Genomic DNA, 18,019 nt, shown 5'->3' with positions numbered 1-18,019 from the left:
GTACCATAGCTGGGGGAAACTCCCAAAGCCTAAAATGGGCTCTTGTCCAGCTGAGTCAGGGTCCACATCCACTCCACCCCCCATGCCTTCTATCCCCAAGCTGACCTTGGGCAGATGGAGGTTTCCCTGGCCTTAGGCTGCAACCTACAACAGCCAGGAGAATTCTAGAACCCAGCTTAAGTGAAGGTGGCCAAGGGGTCAGAGGGAGAAGGGACTAGTTGCGGATCCCATCCCCCCAGCCAGACACAAAGGCGGGCAGAAAAGTGAATGAAAGGGAGCAAACAAAAGGCCTGCTTTCAACACCCGCATCAGTCTGGGCACATCTGCCTCACGTGCACTCACAAATGCACACACACCTCAACTTCAATCATTTAAACAACACCCTGGACATGTTGAGAATCTGGGCAGTTCAGAAGGGTCAAGCGGGCATTAGGAAAAGATTATTCCCAACCCCTGTTAATACTAGATCCTAAAATGTTCTTGTTGGTTCTTGCTAAAATAAGATAGACATACTGGGCTCGACCGGGACCTGGGTTAGAGTTAAAGTCAGGAATGGATGTCAGCAGGGGTGCAGAAGTGTGCTCATGCCCCCTCTGCTGACTGCAATCCCATCGTTTCAAACTCTGCTCAGGCCCGTGGGTCCCGGTAAAGAAGCAAAGCCGGAATCGTTGGGCCACGTGGGGTTTCCCAGTGGCCCCCCCACCTGGAGGGTCCCTGGTCAGCCGGTCCTTCCGCAGATGGCATCTTACCTCAGGTAACGAGTCCTCTCCAGGGGGCGGAGAAGGGGGCCGGGCCATGCGCCTGCTCACACGTGACATAGCCAGAGGGTGCCTTTTCCAGATCACGCGTGCTCTCCATGAAGTCTGAGGCGAGGGCCTGTCACGCTCTCTGTTTGAAATTTGGGCCACGATTCTTACAGAACAGGCTACCCCTCCTCCCGGCAGGAGTCACCCTGTGGGGCGGGGGGGCCTCCTGTACCTTTTTTCTTGCCTTGCACTCAGGCATGGACAAACCCTCCTCCCCACCGCCCCTGCCTCCCTTTCATAGGTTATGGAGATAGGTCCAAGTAATGCTTAAAACCAGAGAGTATTTTTCATTTTAAAATTCAAAAGGAGAGCAGTAGCTAAAAAAGCAGCAGCATTCCCTCTTCGGAATGCCTTGGTATCTATTTTCTCCAGTTTAACTAGTTGGAAAGTCACTCTAAACTGAGGGCGCCCTTCTTGGCAACAGAGAAAAACTGCCATAGCAACAAACTTGGAAGCACACGCATCCCTAAACTGAACTGGCCTCTTGCCTTCTGCTTTAAGCACATATCACAAGTCAAAACGAATTAAACACAAGTCCAGTTTGCAATGGTCCGTCACTAACCCGCCTCATTGGAACGAGCTGGAGGCGTGTGGGCTGGAAGAGGGCCTGCGGAGTCCCTCCCTTTGTCTGGGATTGCAGACCGCCTGCCAAACCAGCCCCGCACAGGAGTCCACAGCCCGGCGGCCCCTCAGCCGGGCGGGGGCGAGGTGGGGGGCCATCCTGAGCGGCTGCTGAAGCCCAGCCGAAGGCCCAAGCGTGCAGGCCTTCCTCCCTCAGGCCTCCAGAGTCAATCACGTGTCACGGAACTGTCATCAGGAGAGACTTCATAGGTGAACACCGCAGGATCCAGAGCTGACACTGGGGGTTTTCCAAGGAAACGGGAAAAAACCTAACACAGGCCACTCAGGAGAATATAGGCAGCAAAAGGCAGGAAGCATATCAGGTTAATAGTTTAATCTGTACATCACATTTTTTTTTTTTTTTGCAAACCATTACAGTTTTATTTAAATTAACTTTTTCTTGCAAAATAGTCATTTCATTTTTTCCAACAAAATCTTATAAAGGCAAAAATAAAATCTTATTTTGGCAAATGTCATGAGGTTGATACTGGCAGCATATGGAGTTAGTTAAAAATAGACGGCAACTTCTAAATATATTCAAGATGATTTTTCTGACCACAGTCAAAGACAAATTTTCATTTAAAGTGTGGCTCCACCCAATGGAGTTGTTTTGTTTTTTTCCAACTTCATTTTCCGAATGCAGAATATCATGACTTACATAAAGGGCCACAAACACTGAGCCTGGCTTAACAGCACCCTCCCCGTTTTAGGCTGGAAGTCAAGTCATAGTCCTGTCATCATGGCCCTGCTGGCCATGAGGGAGGGCAGGGGCCCGCTGCCTGCCCACCTGCCACCTGACCCAAGTCCTGGGTAGGCTGACCTGTGTTCTCAGGGGCCAGCCGCAACGAGCCCGGGTTACCTATCACAGCCTAGTGCGGACTCGGGGAGCTGTAGGTAGATGCCACCCAGTGTGACGTTTATTGCTTATGATACAAATCAAAGGTGTTTCTTCTCACCTTTTCTGTATTTCAAAGTGTTTTTTTTTTTTTTTTTTTTTTAATTACAGCGAACTGTTTTTGTATTTTTTGAAGAGCCCTTTGCTGAGAGAACCTCATGGGCAGGTTGGGAACCGAAGTTCTTGGACACACCTTTGGGCCTAAGCCAGACCCAAGGCCGAGGCTCCACGTGCCAGCTCGGTGGAGTTTCACCCTACAGAGCTGGTCATCAGGCCAGGTCAGGGTCAGCTGATCACTGCCCTGGACAACACACCAATGAGCCCAACACTGGAATCCACTGGAAGTACATCTCCAATCCAACCTCACCTGAGTTCAGCAGATGCTGGACTGGCCTCTGCTCACCCTGCCCTTCAGCTCCCACCCACACCCACCACCCAAACGGTACCTGAATCTGTATGTGCAGCTCCAAAATCCTGCATCCTCACCTTCTCAGCCACTCAGCCCTTGAGGTGAACATTATAAAATATAGCCTGATTCTAAAATACAGAGTCAGTATTTTACAGTGTGTATTAAAAGTGCCTTTGTCACATGTAAAAAGGAGTCTGAACTAAAACAAGCGTGGGTGTTAGGCCCTAGCCCTGTGGTGAATGCCCCACAGCTGGTGGTGCTCTGTCCTCCGGCCTGAACCCCGGCTCAGCTGGAAGGGGAAGAAGGATCAATCTTCTCGGAGGAAACTGGTTCCACTGGCCCCTGGCTCCAGACTTCTCTGCACGCTGGATCACGGGTCAGTCACTGCCTGGGCTGGCAAAAAGCACAGGAGACAATGAGAGGCTGGCAGGACCCCAGCCCACGTCTGGGGAGCAGGCGGTGGGCATGTCTGTGCACACGTGACAAGGAATGGCAGGCTGACAAGACAGAGAACAGCAGAGCAGGGGGCTGGGGCAATGCGGCCGCTGCTGGGGGACCCTCGGCTTCGAGGACTAACGGGCATCCCACCTTTCCTCCACCCTCACCACTTCTAGGAAGTTTGCCAGACACATGCTGGCCCCTAGACTGGGTCCCTGCTCTGATAGGGCAGAAGGCCTGAGCAAAGAGGACTCTGGGGTCCAGTTCTGGCCCTGCCCTTCATTTGCTGAGGGACTCTGGGTAACTCTCTCAGCCTTCATGGGCCTCGTTTTCTTAATCTAAAAACAGGGTGACTGTACCAATCTCCTAATGAGGGTGCCGGAAGGGTACAAGGAAATGTGTGTGTGCTCTGAAAAGAGCATTAGAGGCCTATCTCATGACCACAGGGGCACTAAAAGCAGAGAGGAACAGAGCCTCTCTTCTGCCTCTCTGTGGCCTGGGGTGGTGTCACCACACTCGGATCTCCAGGAGAAAACCATACACCATCCCGTGGCCCCAGAAGACCCTGCAGCCTTTACAAAAGACCTGGCTGGAGCTTTCCCTGGGGTTCCTCAGTCACGAGGTCCCTACTTCACACCTCCCGAGATCCTGGCCCAACAGGCCGACTTCCTCCTGCCACCCTCAGGACAGCGAAGCGCCCAGGCGGGTGGACACTTGCCCAAGACCATGCCTCCGTCCCAACCACACACCGCCATCCCTCACTGCACTCCCTTCTCCAAACATCTAGAGCCCCCGGGGGTGGCCCAGGTGGGCCAATGGAGGTGGCCCAGGTGGGCCCAGGGTGGCGATGGAGAACAGAGGCTCTGAACTCGCACCGAAGGGGTTCGAGCCCTGGCTCTGACACAGCCGCAACTCCTTGGGCAAGCCCCTCAGGGTCTCTGAGCTGCGCTTCCTCATCTGTAAAACGGGGTGAATATCTCCACTGGGTTGCTGTCAAAGGAGACGATCAGCACAATGCCTGGCACGGAGCAGGCGCTCAGCCACGTTAACCGTGTGCACAGAGGGATGCGAGGGGAAGCCCTACACAGTCGTACGAAGTGGGACATCAGGGAGAGGCTGCGGAGACTCCTGATCCGCCCTCCCCGTCCAGGTGAGGCAACAGCCAAGAACTCAGAACAACAGCCTGGACTTGGCCCCGGCCTCCCGACTCCTGGTCCAGCGCTCCCTCCCTACTCCCACGCTGCCTCCTCTCACCAGTAAATGCCCACATGGGGAGGACTCAGAAGGGGTGGTGCTGGAATGTTCTGCAGGAGTGAGGGCCATTGCCCCGGGCAGCCTCCTCCTGAAGCTTCCCTTGTGACTGGAATGAGCCCCCACCCCTCACAGGGCCCGTGTCCTCATCTGCAAAACTGGTTTTTCTAGGCTTCCGGTTCTTCAATTTCTTTGGTCAAAGCCCTGACGGGGAGAGGCCATGATCTAATTCGTCCTTCCCAGCCACCGCCCCTCCTTCCCAAGCTGGCCGTCTGGCCTGCCCTGGTCCTCTGGGGCACTGGGCCGCCTGCAGGAAGGACAGCGGGGCGGGAAGGGGCACAGCTCTGCCTCCTGAGATTTCAGGGAGCCAGGGGGCTTGGATCACACAGTCTCTACTGTATCGGAGCCGCTGAACATTGAGTTCCTAAAAATCATCAGCCCCCAACCTGCCTACCGGTCCAGGAGGGGTCTCCCCAGCAGCCGCTTTGCCCACGGAAGGAAGCATCAGCAGGTGGCACTGCAATCATCTCAGCAGCAGAGGGGAGGGGACATGCTCAGCGCCAGGTGAGGGGCCACACCAGGAGGGGGGCTCTTACTTGGAAGGTGTTAGACAAAGGTGTAGTGGAGTCCGTTGTTTAAGGGGGGGTAAGGTGGCACCGTCCTGGAGGACAGGGGGGCTTTAGGCGGGAGGAGGGCCAGATGCTGCGCTAGACGGGCAGACAGGAATTAAGTGGCGCGTTAGGTTCCTCGTCTGCTCCTGCAGCACCAGACGCCCTGAGCGGCAGGGCCGGGGTGCCGTGGGCCCCGCTGCCCACCACTAACGGCCTGGGCTTGCGGGGGCATATCCATGGGGCCTGGCGGGGGTCTGGCCTGCAGTTCCCAGAAATGTCTCTGAGCTGGAGAGAGGGAGCAAGAGTGAGCAAAGGCTGCAGCAAAGGTGGCCACTGAGCAGGGACGTGACTGCGGGTGTCAGGTCTGGGGCACGCTCGCCTGCTGGTGGTTAAGGAAGCCGAGGACAGTAGGTCCACATAGGTAGAGCAAGCACAGGCCAGAGAGGAGGGCACTTTATGGCAGGGAAGGTGCCCCTGCTAGAGCCCTGGACACGGGAAGGAATTCAAAATCGCCACGATGGGCTCAGGGAGCCCCAGGATCATTACGAGGAGGGGCCCGGGAACGCCGTCTGCTGTCTCCCCAAGGGAGACCCCCTCTCAGCCCACGCACATGTCCTCAGGGGAGTCAGAACAGCAGGGACTTCAGCGACTCTGTACGGGATCCGAGCTGGGAGACAGAGAACAGGCTGGCCCTTGTCCTTGGTCATACCCATGGTTCTGCTTCCCAGGGCCAGCCACTTCAAGGTCCAGCAGGCCCCACCCGTGGTCACTTCTAGACCCTTTGGCCAGGGCTGGAGGGCTGGTGGGGACTGTGACCCCACTTCAGGCTCTATGACCACCCCTCTCACACCTGGCCAAGGGCACCACCTAGACATGCAGTGGCAGCTGCATCTGGGGAGAAACAGCACTAGGTGAACTGTGAGAGCTCACACGGGGGGGCACACGTGGGTGGGGAGAGGAGCCAGGAGTCTCCTTCCTGGCGCGCGCGCGCACACACACACACACGCCCTCCCATCCCGTGGTGCTATTTTTTTCCCACTGGACAGCGAAGTCCCACTTCCCAAGTCCTGCTTTCTGGCACAGGCCACTCTGATAGGTGAACAGTGACTTTGATTTGGGAACCAAAGCATGGACCCCAGGGAGGGTTAGAGGGGCCCCATTCTGCCTTGTCCCGGCAAGAAATCCAAGCACCAAAAGGCTTTCCTGCCCCTTCTTCGTGAGGCCAGAAACCTTAGCCTTGACCCCTTAGCTCAGGAGAACAGGAAAAACCTGTTCTCAACCCACAACCTCAGAGAAAGCGGAATAGCAGTACCACTCCGAAGATTTAAGAATGAGCTATACACCCTCTCCCGGGACACCCCTGAGCCCCAGTCCCCCTCGCAAGCCCTGCAGTGCGCCTGGGACAGGGGAACATACCACTGTCCCTCATCTAGCGAGCCTGACGCCTGCTTTTCCACTGACCCCGACAGGCCATGCCAGGCCCTGAGCCCAAGGAGCAGGGGGTGTGGCCCAGCCTCAGAGGCTGTCCCCAGGGCCTCACCTGCCACCTGCTTGCTGCGCTGGGAGGCCTCTGAGGCCAGGGCGTAGGAGATGTTGATGATGCGCTCCTGCGCCTGCAGCTGCGAGTCCAGGTCGGCCACGCCATCCCGGTCCTGGCCAGACACCGGCTGCAGGTTGCACATGCTGTGGGAGAGCCAGAAAGCAAGCTGTGAGCCTCGCCACCCCCAGGCACCTGCCTCAGGAGAGCAGAGTCTCCCTGGCCGGAGGATCTCACCCTTTTGGGGGCATCAGATAAAAATGGTGCACCTTCTCTCCAGACAAAGGTGCACATGCTTCTCCCCAAACACCTAGTCACAGCTTTGTTCCTCCTTTGGTGGATCACAGACCTCAAGATAAGAGTTCCAGCTCTAAGCTCCGATTAAATCCAGACGGGAAAAGGCTAACCGCTCTCTGAAAGGGAGACCCTCAAATACCCAGTTTACGTTTCTGAGGCTACCATCCTGGCCTCCAGGGATGTGGGCAAGGCCTCTGGCACCTCAGGACGAGGCTGGGCCCCTGGCTGTGGTCTGGGGGTCTGTGTGAGGGAACAATGGCCCTAAGGCTGGGAGGGCCGTCCTTGGGGCCTATCTCCAACTGTGTCCACTTCACCACCACACTTGGCTCCACTCCCCACGCTTGCCAGGGCCACGGGACCCAGATTTGGGGCCAAGGGCCTAGGAGGGCCCTCTGAGTGCTTTAGACCTCCCGGATGACCTGGGCAAGCTCCCTCGCTGATCTGCGGGTGACGTGCTGAGAGCCGGCCTGCTCCTTACCATGAGCAGCGCTGGTCTGAGACGGAGGCCTGGCAAGACACACTCCCCGGCCAGCCCAGCCCAGGGCCCAGCCTGGCATGACACACTCCCCGGCCAGCCCAGCCTGGGGCCCATTCAGCTGAGACACCCCTGGGGTCGGCCTAGCGGGTCGTCAGGACTCAGGCAGCAGGAGGGCTGACCTGGACCGGGTAAGGATGTTACGGATCTTCTCGGCCTTGCGGTACCGCGCCTGCAGCTCCTCCAGGCTGGGCGGGTCTTCAGGATCCAGCTCCACGTAACGCTCGGGGATGGAGACCTTCTCTGGTTTGGAGAGCTGAGGAAAGGTGGTGGGAGGCACAGATGTTGGGTTTGGGACCTGCTCCCCCCATCCTGTCTCCCGCCATGAGGCACGCGGAGGAGCCCGCAGACTTCAGTAACTTGCTAAGATCACAGTGGCAGTTCACTGTGCAGTCCCGATCTGAATCTGGGTCTGACTCCAAAGCCTGTGTTCTATCTACCGTACCAGGCAACCTCCTACAGGCCAAGGGAAGGGAGGGGGGAAGGCGAAATAACTAGACCAGTAAGCCCTGAGGATACAAATGATCACCCTAAAAGCTACCCTTGATGTGATCTGACCTCTCCAGCCACACTGACCCACCTCGGCCCCTGCTCTTTCCTCTGCCTGGGATTCTCCTTCCTTGGGCTCCATGGCCTCTTTCTCATCCTCCCAACCTCACCTCCAGAAAGCTTCCCTGACCCTCCTTCTCCCATCCACCCACCCCTGCCACTCCCTCCCATTTCCTGTTTGTTTCTCCACTGTCTAGAGCAGGGACTTGGTACTTAGCAGCCCTTCAGCAAACACTCCTTGGATGGGTGTCTGGGTGGCTGGGTGGAGGGATGAAAGAAAGTGATAGTGCTTTCTGCCCCTACAAAAGACCCAGACAGAAGGCAGCCACATTGAATCTACTGCTCTCAAGAGGAAAATGACCCCAGCTCCTCCCCTCACCAGTGTCTCACACAAACCCAACAGCAACCTCAGCTTGGTGAACCTTGACGTGGGCCAAGAGCGCTAAAGGCAACTTTTGCACACACCTCAGGGAATTTTTTTCTTCCTTGAACTACATTAAAATGGGGCTGATTGAAACTTCCAAAAACAAGCTAAATCCAATCCCAGGGCAAATCTGGACTTGAATTTAAGCCCATGCAGACCTTTCATTCTGGTGAAAGATGGCAAGAAATAAGCTGTTTTCTGTTATTTCCCATGAGGACAGATGCAGAGGAAGGAAGCAGATTACATTGTAGCAGGAGGGATTTAGGTTAGAGATAAGGAAGAACTTTTTCCCCTGGCTGGCAGGCCAATTAGGACACCGCAAAATGCACTTCCATTGCCAAGGCAGTGTGTAGAAGCTTCTTTTGTGGACCTGAGAAAGCACGGACCTTTGGCTGTTTCAGAGGTGCCAAAGGGAAAAGGTCTGAAGGCAGGGGACCAACCTCGTTAAACCCTGGAGCCCCTGCTGATCCCAGAACCCAGCCACTCCACAGGCGTCAGTTTGCCCCCATCCTGTCTGATCTATCCTTCATGTGGTGAGAGCATTTCGCCTCATGCAGTTTCAGGCCAGGCCAAGTCCTCATACAAATGTGTTTGGGATATCTGTGGGCCACTGTGCACTTCATTCAACAGAGCCGTCATTCAGCAAATATTTACAGAGCATCTACTGTGTGCCAGGCCTGGTGCTGGGTGCACAAAGGTGAACCAAACAGCCAAAGACACTGCTCTACAGAGCTTACAAATGGCACAACATAGGTCACAGGAGACCACCCTATGTCTTGAAGACCCTAAGTGTGTCACGCTCTGACTCCCTTTCTCTTCCCTTGGGTAAGAGACGGTCCTGACTGCAGTTACTTGCTTTTCTGGGCCTGCCCGGCCATGATGCGTTTGAGCCACCAGAGGGCGAAATAACCCAGACCAGACCTATCCAGGTCTCCTAGCCTCTGCCATGGCTGGATATTTCACCTGTGATTTCTAAACCTGCCCTGCCTTTTCCCCAAGTCTGACTGCCCAAATTGGCCTGACTGGCCAGATGCAAGACCAACCCTGGTTGGTCCCCCTGGTTTTCCAGGGAACATATGCTAACAGTAACAACTACCTCATCACCTGCCTACCATGTGCCAGGCCCTGTGCTCACAGCTTTCTGATCATTGCTAATTGTTCGGGCAATGTGCTGAGTCACTTAACCCTCCCCACAACCCACATTACTGCTGAGGAAACTGAGGCACAGAGAAGTTAAATGACTTGCCACAAATTACAAAGAGAGACAGCTCTGAACCTGCATCAAAATGTCTGGTCTCCTCTTACTACCTCCAGGTGCTGTCCATCCATCCTCCTGGGCCACACTGAGACGGAGCCTGTCCTTATTCAGGGCAACAACCCCCGCCCCCCGCTCCGCTCCATGCCCCTGGGAGGGTTGGTCAGGCTGGCATCTGAAGGCTGGGCCTCCTGGGGGCAGCGTGAAGGAAGCCCCTGCCCTCACCTCTCTGCTGATGTCCACGTCATAGTCTTGTGGTTCCAGGTCCAACTCAGTGACAGGCATAGCCTGCACCTTCAGCCAGCCATTCTCCTCCTTGTCCTTTCTGTCCCCTGGTACGGCCCGTTCCAGCAGCTGCAGGTCAAAGTCCTGCTCGCGCTTCCACTGGTAACAGAACAAGAGGGTGAAATGTAGTCACTTCCTGGCTATCCCTTTTGGGTAGGTCTTGCAGGCACTGGGGCCCTTGGGAAGATGGGCCTGTGACTCATTAGCGAAAAGCTGTGTGACCATGGACCTCAACCTCATCTCCAAAACAAGGCAGCAGCAATCCTGTGACACGGATGGTCTCTGCTGTGTTCTGAAACTCTGGGACAGAGAGAACAAGGCCTCTGCCCCTTTGATACAGCCGGACTCCAGACTGCTGATTTCTCTCTGATATGGGCCCCAAAGTGTCCAAACCTCCCTGGCACGGGTCTAAGATCCACGACTTCAGACTCACAAGGGTCCCCAGGGATACAGGAGGCTCCCAGGTCCAAGAAGGTGACCCTAAAACAGAAGCTGGGACAGAGCTCAAGAGAAGAGGTTTGCCGCTTCTGTTGCATGACAGATCACGGAAGCCCTTCTGGTTCGGGAGCCATATGTTGTTCCAGCTCAGAAACAATGGGCGAAACAAACCCTCTGAGGCCCTGGTAAGCGAGTGGAATAGCCAAGAGCCTCTCTAGTGGGCAGTCCCAGCAGGACACAGTTAAGGGTGGGGAATAATGCCCCCACGGTGGGACTGGGGAGGTGCAAGAGGAGCAGCTTGCGGCCAGGGAGGCCGATAAGCTGCTGCGTATCAGCAGCTATTTGGGGCAGATGTTTTAAGTTAGAAAAACCAAACACGTGTAAAATTTAAATGCTAAATCAAATGCAACAATTCCAACTCTGTAACAAGCAGGCTTCACAGAGGGAAACTCTAACCCAGCCACTTTAAGATCCCAGCACCACGGTTTGGCTCCGCCGCGGCCTTCCTAATCACCTGTGGCCTGCATCCCCACAGGCCTCGACGCTGAGCAGGTTGTTGAGAGGAGGGAACGGGCCCAAAGCCTCCCTTTTCTTGAGCAGAAGCCAAGCAGACGCTTCTCCATCCCAGGTTGCCTTCTCCTTCCCACCCCACCCGCCTCACAGAGCCCCAAGTGGTCACCGTTGTCTTTAATGCCCCCTCAAGCCCGCACTCACCCAGGCCCCAAACCCACGGCCATAGCACAACATTTCACCCATTCGTGCACAAGCTCTCCATACTGACTCTACGTCAACGTAATCGCTTTTAGGTGATGGTTTCCAATTAAAGTGTAAAAGGATTAGGCATTTGAAGATTCAGGGATGAAAAATTAATTTCATGATTCACAAAGAAAACACACATTTTCTTACACGCTCACCAGTGCCCCAAAGAGAGACAAGACCTCACATAAACCCAGCCTGATTGTTTCCACAAACAGAAAAAGTTCACTGGACTCTACAATGTATCCTGGGGAAGAACCACGCCAATCCATTATCATTAAGCAACACGTTTATTGGCGCTGAGGCAGAGACTTACACAAGTCTTTTTTCTTAAAAAGAAAAATTACAAGGTATTCAAGTTACGATTTTTAGATCATTTTTCTACATTTGAGACATCAGGTTGTGAAAAGTCAGTCTTACCTCATATGACACTTACTTATAAAGTTTAAAAGTTACTGGCTTTGCAGCTTTTCAGGATATGAGTATCCTGGGTCCTACCCCTTTGGTGTCTGAGCTAACAGCTGCAGAGAGGCCCTCTGAATACAGATCATAATGTATCTTGCTACCCGTTCAAGTTATTAAATACTAGAAACACAAAAAGTTTTCCGTAAGAAATTGTGCCGATGGGGCCGGAGGAATTAAAACTGAACCACCGCAGACTTGGCAGAATTTATTCCAACATGCAATCTCTGAAGTCTGTGTCTACTGTCCAGATGTGAGGCGTGGACTTTGATAAATTCATCATGCCCAGACCTCTGACAATGACCACGGCCCTCAGGCAGTGGGGCTGGCTCAAACTTGTGGGGCAGCTTTTGGGATAAGGGAATTATGAGTCAGTAAGCCTGCATAAAGGGGGCGGCAGAAAGGTGAGTCACACATGGGAGTGCTCACTAGGCTACGGAGAGAAGAGCTGCTATTATAAGCCTGGTAACAAGAGCACAGGCCAGTTAGAGAATGGTTGATGCAAATTAGAAGCGTCTGTAGACACAATCAGGCAGGATTAGAGAGGCAATGAGCGGTAACGCTAAAAGCAAAAGAGCTTGTGCAATGAATTAGGGAAAGAGCAGTCAGGCTAGAGGTCTAGGGAAACATTTGATTTCAAACAACAGGGAAAAGTCAAACGGAATGTTTCCAAAAGGGACCTAAGGCGACTGTGGGCAGGGTGCAGTGCCTGGAAGCACCACCAGGGGGCAGAAGACGCCCCGGCTCTCCTGGGGCATGGGGAGGCCCGTCAGCACCGTGGTGGTGGGAGAGCCCCAGTCCTCAGAGGTGAGGGCCACCACCCTCTGCTCAGCTGCCCCACAAGGCACCCGCTTGGAGGTCTGGGAGGCTGGTTGGCTTGCACTCCTCCTCCTCAAATCATAGCACCACCTTTCTCCTCCACTCCTCGAACCCTGTACTTCCCAAGTCCTTGGTTCAGCTGAGAGACTCCAAATGCTTACAAAGGCCTCCCTCAAGCTCGACTGCAGAACTGACTGTGGACGTTCTCTCTGGCTCCTGGGCTCCTGCAGTGACATCCTCGTTCCTGCTCTAGTTCCGGGGCGCCCTCTGACCAAGTCACACATGCGTCCCGGCTTGTGGACACACAGCCCGTGGGGGTGTTCTCTGAGCCATCCAGGTCGACAGCCCACTCCCTCGGCGCTGAGAAGTGCTTGTGTCTGGAGGACTCGGGGAAGCTCTGCTCCCTGTCCCAGCCCCGCCTGCCTGGACCCTCCTAACATACTGAGCCGAGATCTCCAGGGAGTGGTTGGCCGAGGTAGCGGGACGAGGGCAGACCCGTCCTCTCTCCTTGGCTCAGCGTCCTCTTGCGCTCCCGGACCAGCGCCTTCTGGTGCCGCTTCATGCGCTCGAGCTGCTCCTCCGCGCTCATCTTGCCCCGCTGGTGGTCCCCTGAGTACAGGCGCTCCAAGGCACTCCTGGGTCTCTGAGGGGCAGGAGGGACAGACAGGGCAGCTGGGCTGGGAACACAGAGGGCAGCCGCCCTGCCGGCTTCATCCCCGTCTTTCTTTCTCTCTGTCTCTGTCTCTCTCTCTCTCTCTCTCACACACACACACACACACACTCCAGTTGGGCTCCTCCTGGCCACTGAGAAGCACCTCCTCTAAGCACACTCGTGGACATGATACCGCTGGCCCTCACGGGCTCTCTGGGCAGCACCCAATTCTGCAGATGCAGACACTGAGGCCCAGGCCTGTCCAGTTGAGCAGAAGCATATCATGGGCCACAACTCAGGGTGTGACTCACTGGGCGAGACTGGGGAGAAAGGTGGGAGCCCCTTGGGAAATGGGGAGGGCAGTGTGATGCCCTCACTGGTGGGCAGTGGTGAAGGCATCATGAGCATATGGTGACAGGGAATCTGAGCTCTGGAGGGGTCACCTGACAGAATCCCAGTTACCGTCTACCTCAGAGCCCTTCCCTCTGTGCGTGAGGGAGCAGTGAGCCCCTCAGGAACTTCTCAAGGCCACTCACAGGGTAGGTCACCTTGCTGCTTTCGGCATCTAGACCCCTCCGAAGCGTGACGTAGGGAGCAATGGTGGACGACTGCTGGAGCCTTGACGTGGACCCCGAGAGCCCTTAGTGAGGAAAGAGAAATGCAAGTGGATTTGTGGTGAGGAGGACAGGCCACCAGTCCCTTCTTGATCAACTCTCACTCCCGTGAGGGGACCACGAGGACCCAGCCAACAACCCACGCTTCTTCCTCCCCAGGGCCCGGAAGAGCAAGGCCCCAGGTAGGGAATGAGGGGCCAGCCCATGGGTGCCCTCTGTCCCCTAAGGAAGATCTGGGGACTACCCTCGTCTTCCCTCACATGCAGAAGACCTGGGCTGCTTGGCAGGAGGAAAGGATGGAGGGCGAGGAATGCCCTGCCTCACTTCCTGCTGATGAACTCCTATGCATACTGTGTGACCCAACTTGGATGCCTGCCTGTGAGAAGCCTTTTCAAATGCTCCAGGCAGAATCAGTTATTCCCTGTATTCTTCAGTATATTCACCGGTTACTGCACTGACCACAGTGTCAACACGCCTGTCTACAAATTCAACAATGCCTGGTTGAATGAATAAATGACTGACTGAATAAATGAAGAGTGGAAAGAAGACGGCATCAAGCATTTACTGAGTACCTACTCTATAACAGGCAGGCATCGTGACAGGCATTTCATATAGATTTTGTCCCGCTGGCCCTACAAAGTAGCATTACCTCACCACCGTGGGGGTACGCAACCTAAAGCTCAGAGAGGTGAAGCAACTTGTCCAAGGTCACACGGAGCCTCAGCCCGTGCTTTCTCCACTAGCAACATTCTTAGCAAGGCTGGTCCCTGACATCTGGAAACGGGCATCACACTGAGGACTCCACCAGCATTTAGCACGTAGGAAAAAGAATGATAAATGTCCTGCAATGCCCAGAGACTCCTGAGCGACAAAGAACTGTCCTGCCCACAGGCCACTAACACTGCCATTGATGAACACCTCTAGGCTGTAAAGAAAGAAGGGAAAAGGGTCCCCAGGCACAGTGCCAAGGGTTGCTGTGGCCCAACTCGGCAAAAGCCAGTCCCCTCCAGGACACAGCAAGCCTGCACAGCATGGTGGGCTGGGAGTCACATAACCCCATAGGAGCCCAAATCATGGCGTTGTGGCCTCCTGTTTCCACACCCTGTCAAGGGGGGAAAGCGCCTGACCTCCCACCAAATGAGGGAGTGTGGTCAACCTGCTCTGGGGTTCCAGATGGCCTCCTTTTAAAAGGATTTCAGAAAGAGGATCTGGCTATGGGGAAAAATAGGGCATGGGTGAGCCTAATGGCCTAAATCTGTTCCCACCCCCATCTCAAAGGGATAGGGGAGGAGAGTGAGAAGACCCAACTGAGGTGAAAGGTGTGTTTGTTTAAATAAAGGACTCATTGAGTCTTAGAGTGACACAGAAGAGGAGAAAAGTCTCTGGAAGGCATGGGATGGGATGGCCAAGCTGATGACAGTCACCCAACATCCCAGCCTGCAGGGTGGGATTCTGGCTCTATCACTTATTGGCTAATTGGCAAGTTGTTTCATTTCTCTGGGCCTTGGTTTTCTTATCTCTAAAATGGGGATAACAATAGTACTTCCCTCACGGGATTATCATGAATCTTAACTAAGTGAATATAATAAAGTGCTTAAAACAGCACTGGGCTTTATAGTAACTGCTATTATCATTGCTCCCGGGGGAAGATGTAATAAAAGAGGATGAGAATCAGGATGTGAGCCAGAGGCAGGACGGACAGGCCCTCCCTACAGCCCAGAGTCGGCTGACAGCTGCTACCCAGGCTGAGGCCCCACGCTGCAGGCAGAAGGGTGTGAGGACCGGGTAGGGCTGGGGAGCAGTGGTGTGGCAGTGGCGGGGACGCCCAGGAAGACTCCATGGAAAATCTCGCCTTACCTCTGCCTGGCAACGTCTGGTACCTGCTCTCAGAGCCCACGAGTCCCAGGGAGGGAGGGGCCATGTCCCCACTGAAGGTCGCCAGCTCAGGCTCACTGACGTATGACCGGAGTTCCACCTGTGGGCAGAGTCTGAGGCCGTCACACCTGCCCCGCCGCCGTCCCTCTCCCCACACACAGCGGGGCAACCCCAGGGGTCCCCCCTGCTCACCCTCGAGTCCCCGTTCACACACTGCCCCTGCTCCCGGTCTCGTTTCCTCTCGTCCGACTGCCGCTTGAGGCCCCTCACTGAAGTGTGCCGGATGATGGTGGCCTCCCTCGGTAGAGGTGGCACGGCCGGGGGCTGGTCCTCCGGGCTGTAGAGCTCAGGGAGCGGGGGCCTGGGAGGTGCCTCGTCTTCCTGCTCAGAAACAAAACCAGAACCAGTGCCCGGTGAGAGGATGCTCAGTGGCACCATCATCGTGGTGGCCCAAAGGGAAGGAGCAGGACACCTTGGGTCTGCAGGGAGTGACCACTTCAGCCCAAAGATGCCAACGTTTCCCCTGGTTGAGCTGTGAGGTCGGGAGACGTCTCTGCTCCAACCCCATCCTTCCCTTTGATTCACACATCTTCCATTTTTCAAAGTGTGATCTACACACAATGCAGAACTCAGGACACGGGTCCACGCTCTCATTCCACTGGCTCGGAGTGCACCAGCAGGGGAGGCAGGCTGGTAACTCTGTGTTTACCTGTATGTTTATGACAGCACCCCACCACCGCCACCCCATCCCACCATGCTCAGACGGAGCCAGCCCGCGGTCCCTGCACCGTCTCTGGATCCTTCAGCAGGCTGGGGATCTGAGCAAGGACCATCTACATCCTCCTGCCCTTTCTATCAGAAATGCACATGGTTACAAAATATTTCCTCCTTCCCGACTCAGGCACAGAATAGGCAGTCAGGATGGGTGACTCACTGCCTTCTCCACAGCCCACTCCCTGGGCTGGGATGAATGTAACTATTTTCCTTGAACCCCCCTGTCCACAATGCTCTCCGAGGGCTGTGGCCTCTCTACAGACCGAGAGCCTGGCCCCTGACTGCCATGGACACCCACTCCTGGCACAAATGTCCATCCAGACTCCTTCCTCCTAACCACCCCCTTTCTTAGCCTCATTTTGCTTTGTTTTTCAGAGTTCAGGAAAGGGTGCTGTAAGCTTGTTTTGCAAAAGTCTATCAGCACTCTTCTAAAGCAACACATTTCATTATTGTGTGAAGTTTAAGCTGCCGACCTAAGACACCCAGAGGCTCTCTGAGCATCAGTGGTTTCCAAACCCTGACAAGATCTTGGAATCACCAATTCCTAAAAAAGCCCCCCAGAAAGATAAACGCAAACCATTGATTGCCTTTGATTGAAGGGAATAGAATGTCTGAAGACACGGGGTGGAAGGGAGACGTTTTATTACATATTTTTTTATATCCTTTGACTTTGTACCCTTTCAGAGTATTGTTTAATAAAAAAAAGACATTAAATTTAAGAAAAGCCAAATAAAAATGAAAGAACTGGGCTTCCCTGGTGGCACAGTGGTTGAGGGTCCACCTGCTGATGCAGGGGACACGGGTTCGTGCCCCGGACTGGGAAGATCCCACATGCCGCGGAGAGGCTGGGCCCGTGAGCCATGGCCGCTGAGCTTGCGTGTCCGGAGCCCGTGCTCCAAAACGGGAGAGGCCGCAACAGTGAGAGGCCCGCGTACCACAAAAAAAAAAAAAAAAAAAAAAAAATAAATAAAGAACTATAGCTACATGCAACAATATGGGTGAATCTCACAAACATATTGTTGAAAGGATGCAAGATATGAAAGAATAAACACAGTATTATATATGGGCAAAATAGAAGTGTTTTGGATGCAAATATAGGTAGTGAAACAAAACAAAACAAAAAAGCAAGGAAATTATCAAAAAAGTCAAGATAGTGGTTACCTCTGGGAGAAAGAGAAAGGGCCTACACTGGGAAGGGACCCCCAGGCCCAAGGGCTTCTGATTGCTGGCAAAGTCCTATTTCTTAGAGTCACAGACGTAGAGAACAAATGTAAGGATACCATGGGGGAAAGGGGTGGGGTGGGAGGAATTGGGAGACTGGGATCGACACATATACGTTATTGATACTATGCATAAAATAGACAACTGATGGGAACATGCTGTATAGCACAGGGAGCTCTACCTAATGCACTGTGGTAACCTAATGGGAGGGAAGTCCCAAAGGGAGGGGATATCTGTATGTATATGGCTGATTCATTTTGTTGTGCAGTGGAGGATAACCACACTGTAAAACAACCATCCTCCAATAAAAATTAATTTTTTAAAAAAAGTCCTATTTCTTGGTCTGAGTGTTGGTATGAAATGGGTAGTCTCTTTATTATTATTTACTAAATTATATATCCATGTTTTTTTGTTTGTTTGTTTTTTTCAGTACGCGGGCCTCTCACTGTTGTGGCCTCTCCTGTTGCGGAGCACAGGCTCCGGACACGCAGGCTC

The 18,019-nt window shown here is 54.2% G+C and overlaps 1 protein-coding gene across 5 annotated transcripts in view; it reads right to left on the bottom strand.

Moving 5' to 3' along the window:
- Positions 1-1,731: 1,731 nt before the first annotated feature.
- The window catches only part of PLEKHA7 (pleckstrin homology domain containing A7), a 210,458-nt gene continuing 194,170 nt past the window's right edge, over positions 1,732-18,019 (bottom strand). For 2 of the 5 annotated variants that reach the window (XM_060303467.2, XM_060303469.2), the window contains 9 exons: positions 15,722-15,910; positions 15,512-15,629; positions 13,577-13,680; positions 12,831-13,031; positions 9,854-10,012; positions 7,523-7,656; positions 6,572-6,714; positions 5,017-5,127; positions 1,732-3,124 (listed from right to left, as the gene is read on the bottom strand). In XM_060303467.2, the coding sequence (XP_060159450.1) occupies positions 5,027-5,127; positions 6,572-6,714; positions 7,523-7,656; positions 9,854-10,012; positions 12,831-13,031; positions 13,577-13,680; positions 15,512-15,629; positions 15,722-15,910 (1,149 nt within the window). In that variant the 3' untranslated portion in view covers positions 1,732-3,124; positions 5,017-5,026. The remainder of the gene's footprint in view (positions 3,125-5,016; positions 5,128-6,571; positions 6,715-7,522; positions 7,657-9,853; positions 10,013-12,830; positions 13,032-13,576; positions 13,681-15,511; positions 15,630-15,721; positions 15,911-18,019) is intronic. The other 3 variants (XM_060303468.2, XM_030831487.3, XM_030831488.3) reach the window with 3 other exon arrangements.

The sequence above is a fragment of the Globicephala melas genome, chromosome 8 (genome assembly GCF_963455315.2).
Source record: "Globicephala melas chromosome 8, mGloMel1.2, whole genome shotgun sequence".
Classification (NCBI taxonomy): Eukaryota; Metazoa; Chordata; class Mammalia; order Artiodactyla; family Delphinidae; genus Globicephala; species Globicephala melas.
The sequence above is the reverse complement of the archived record's forward strand: the minus strand, read 5'-3'. Positions and strand labels throughout refer to the sequence as shown.